This window comes from Oryzias melastigma, linkage group LG17 (assembly GCF_002922805.2).
Source record: "Oryzias melastigma strain HK-1 linkage group LG17, ASM292280v2, whole genome shotgun sequence".
Classification (NCBI taxonomy): domain Eukaryota; kingdom Metazoa; phylum Chordata; class Actinopteri; order Beloniformes; family Adrianichthyidae; genus Oryzias; species Oryzias melastigma.
In genome coordinates, this window is record NC_050528.1 from 24160620 (window position 1) to 24164557 (window position 3938).

The 3938-nt window shown below is 40.8% G+C and overlaps 1 protein-coding gene across 3 annotated transcripts in view; it reads right to left on the reverse strand.

Annotated features, from left to right (window-relative positions):
- LOC112147257 (histone-binding protein N1/N2) overlaps window positions 1-3938 on the reverse strand; it is a 4528-nt gene continuing 590 nt past the window's right edge. The window contains exons 3-14 of one of the 3 annotated variants that reach the window (XM_036216204.1): window positions 3783-3817; window positions 3036-3116; window positions 2859-2965; window positions 2510-2788; window positions 2383-2432; window positions 2237-2313; window positions 2091-2164; window positions 1027-1215; window positions 781-944; window positions 554-598; window positions 389-466; window positions 1-295 (exon numbers count right to left, since the gene is read on the reverse strand). In XM_036216204.1, the coding sequence (XP_036072097.1) occupies window positions 170-295; window positions 389-466; window positions 554-598; window positions 781-944; window positions 1027-1215; window positions 2091-2164; window positions 2237-2313; window positions 2383-2432; window positions 2510-2788; window positions 2859-2965; window positions 3036-3116; window positions 3783-3817 (1305 nt within the window). In that variant the 3' untranslated portion in view covers window positions 1-169. Of the gene's footprint in view, window positions 296-388; window positions 467-553; window positions 599-780; window positions 945-1026; window positions 1216-2090; window positions 2165-2236; window positions 2314-2382; window positions 2433-2509; window positions 2789-2858; window positions 2966-3035; window positions 3117-3782; window positions 3889-3938 lie in introns of all 3 variants that reach the window. The other 2 variants (XM_024273512.1, XM_024273511.2) reach the window with 2 other exon arrangements.

A 3938-nucleotide genomic window follows, 5' to 3' on the forward strand; every position in this document is an offset into this window, starting at 1 on the left:
ACAAACCTTTATTCATCTATACAGTCACTACAACGAACAAGCATAGAAATACATATTTACATTAAAAGAGCAGGGACTTAGTTTGGAGAAAACTGACTTTAAGGTCCTGACAACAAACAGCCTCATAACAGAACAGTGAAGCAGAACAAGCTGGTTCGGTCTCCAAGTCTCACTTTGCTACTTCCATCTCGTTAACATGTCCGTTCTGGTCTCCGCTGGCGGCGGCGTCGGGTTCCTGGTCTTGCTTCGCCTTCTTGACATCATTCTCCTTCACTGGACTTTCCTCTGGTTTCCTCTGAAAGAGTCATTTCAGAAGCTGAATATACTAGAAAAGCTCAACGTTTGAGGTTTATTTTATTTATATATAAATAAAAACAGAAAATCAGACCTTCTTCCTGACCAGGTGGGAGATGTTAGACACTGGAACTGCAGAAGTCTGACTGCCGTTGCTTAAGGTGCCATTAGCCTAATTGGGAGGGAGGGGAGGAAGTCTCGTCACAAGTTCTTTCAAAATAAGAGTTTGCAAGGAAACAATAGATGGATAAAAACTTACAGATGAACTGGAAGCTCCTCCGTTTACAAGAGCGCCTCCATCCTGCTGATAAATCAGTTATTCAACATTTATGTTAATATTTTACATATCAAAAAAATTAATTAAATTCTGGTGCATTCCCAGTTTTTATAGAAGTCTTTTTTGTAAAACAAAATTATTTTGATCTTTTCTGCATCTCTTATTCTGAAATAATTTATTTTCTTTGAGAGAAAAACTCCCCGTCTGACCTGCTCTCCCCCCACAGTCGCCTTCACCAGCTTCAGGCCCTCGGTGGCGTCCTCCACCTTCTCCTGGATCTCCGGCAGCAGAGCCTTCAGTTCCTCCATCTCCTTCCTCTCACCAGGCAGAGCTTCAGGACCCTCTGCGTTTTTCAGCAGCTCCTCAAGTTTCTCTGAATGACAAACCAGTACACTGAGTGCACAGAAGACATTTTTCATTTTATGGTCTACCTGCATGAAGCCTCTGGACCTTACCCAGGCGGCTCTTTATGACAGAGATGGAGCTGTTCAGTGCCTCAATAGCAGGGCTGTACTGAAGGTTCAGGCTGTAGGTCAAGCCGAGCTGGTAGTGGGTCTCTGCGAGCAGACGGCTGTCCGCCTCCAGGTGCTTCACCTGCAGCTTCAGACACTCCTGGAAGTCCTCCAGGGCTTGTGTGTAGTTTCCTTAAGGAGTCAGAGATAGAGAAGAATCATCCATTACAGCAATTAAAAAAAACAAGCAAATTCTCTTTTTAGTCAGAACAGCATCTACTGAGGTTGCATAGCAACCAGAATAGTTTATACAAGTTTAGAGCTGATGAACACGAGTGCAGTTCATGACCTTAAGGGAACTAAAAGATTATTTTCTCCAACAGAAAAATGCAATTTTTTTAAATACATAGAGCTATTTGCAATAAGGCTACTGTGAATGCTGCAAGCTGAATCTGAAAATGTTAGAGCTGAAATACTGAAAATGCTGAAGCTGATAACTTGCTAAAATATTAGCCAAATACCAAATTATCCCAAAAAAACACCAGTAGTTGCCATATTAGCCAAAAAAAAATCTAGCATGTTGCTAAAATATTAGCTCGACATTAAAATAGCCCCAAAAAATTAATTAAATGGCAAAATAGCTAAAAGAGCTAGCATGATGCTATTCTAACAGCAAAATGTCAAAATAGTTTACATAAACATTGAATGCCAAACCAGCAAAAACAGCTAACATGTTGATAAAAATATTAGCTAAAATCCAAAATATCCCAAAAAACAATGTGTAGATGCAAAATTAGCAAGAACAGTTAGAATGAAGCAGAAATATTAGCTAAATTGCAAAATAGCCCAAAAACCCCAGTGGATGCTTCATAGAATTCAAACAATTATTCAATCGTTTATTTGCATGTTTGTAAACGTTTTGTAACTGTAGAAAAATAAAATAGTGTCGTTGAAAATGCTTTGTCCATGTGTGAAATGTCACACACAAAACCAAAATTACATGTACTATATTAGGCATGTTTACATTAAAGACGGCGCGCTAAAGTTTTTTTTTTCCCATCCGGTACCTGATTCTGCAGAAACTTCTCCCAGTTTCAGGTGCGCCTGAGCGGCCATTAGCTGGTCTTCTTTGGCGTCTTTTCTAATCAGAACAGATTTCAACGTTTTATTTCATAATGTAAACAATTAAAAACAAATAAAATCTAGGAAGTACCTTTTGTAAATGCTCTTAGCGACTTCCAGCATCTCCCAGGCCAGCTGCAGGTTCCCCACCTCCTCATCCTCACTGTCCTGCTCCCAAACACACAGACATTAAAACAGGACGAGTCCAGAGCTGACCTGAGCGGCGTCCGGAAATACCTTCTCAGCAGCAGCACCGTCGGCCTGCTCCTCCATCTCATCTTCATCCTCTGAAGAACACCAATGATTAGATGAGCAGCAGGGGAGACTAACAGCATTCAGATACCTGCAGTCAAAGCAGCATCACCTTCTCCTTCTTCCTCTGGCTTGGCTTCTTCTGATTCTTCATTAGGAGTCGACTCTTCCTCCTGCTCAGCAGCTGCTTCCTGGTCCGTCTCCTTCACCTCTTCCGATTTTTCCTTACCGGCATCCTCCTTTGCCTCCTCTCCCTCGTCCGCTTTAGGTTGTTGACCTGCAGGCTCCTCTCCCCCCTCATTCTGACCCTTGTCTGCCTTCTCCTCCTCTTCGTTCTTTTTTTCTGCCATGGCGTCATACACCTGAACCCGGAGCTCATCTCTAGCCTCCTCTAACGAAACAGAAAAAAACATAAGCAAACATAAATGCAGCATCATCCGCTCTACAAGCGTTTCCTTTACCGTCTATGCCTTCGGTGCTCTCAACGTTGGAGTCTTTGGGTTTGTCTTCATCCTCGTCTTCCTCTGGCACTCCTTCCAGAGCGTTTCCCAGGACGGAGTTCTCCATCCTGAAGTCACACCAGTCATTGGAACTCCTTTCTTTCCAAGTTTGTATGAATGGAGGATTCCAGTTCTTACCGAGCCAAATCCAGCAGAGCTTTCCCGCACCAGAGGAACGCTTCGCCACACTCATCTGCTGTGTCGCCATACTGTTTAGCTCTGAAGGAGCAAAGAAATTACATTTTTAAGGTGGAATAACGTCATAGTAAAGTCATTTTATTAGTCAATTTTAAAAGATTTATCCTAGAAATAAAACTGCTAATCCACAAAGAAAATAAATTTGACAACTTATACAGATTTTATTAAGTATTTCAAAGTAAAAAGCTGGAATAAAAACAGAAAAACTACTAAAAAATACCTCTGTTCAACACTTAAAAAATGTTTACTTTTTGATTCAATTCATAGTTAGGCTTTTTTAGCATCTGTATAGATTCATTACATTACATTTAATTTTGAGAGATTTGAGCATTTTTTTTTTTAACCCAGTGTAGAAGATTCTTTAGAAAACCCTTTAATGTGAACTATAAAAATACTATTAGGACCATCTGCACTCACAAAAGTCTCCAATTTAAAAAAAAAATACTTTAGACAACCATTTTTGTTTTATAGATTTTTAAAAGCCATTAATATTTTAGCAAACTTTTGGTGTTTAAAGTATCAAGCTCCGCCCACACAATTGTTCATCTACAACCCTCTTTGACTAATGGGGGTTAATTAAAATGATTGGAAACACATGTTGCTCGAGGTGATGCGTTCAGAGTCACTGGGTTAAAATAGGTTAAAATGCTTTAAAAATCGATTTTTAGGGCAAAACTGTACACTCACAGCATGCCGCAGGCTTCCTGCAGGGCGCTCACCGCCTCCACGGCCTTCCCCATCACCAGGAACTTCTTCCCGGCGCCGATCAGTTTATTGGCCTCCTCCATGTGGTCTGAATGGGAAGGGAAAAAATTACTTTCAAAACTTTTCCCGCCATGAATC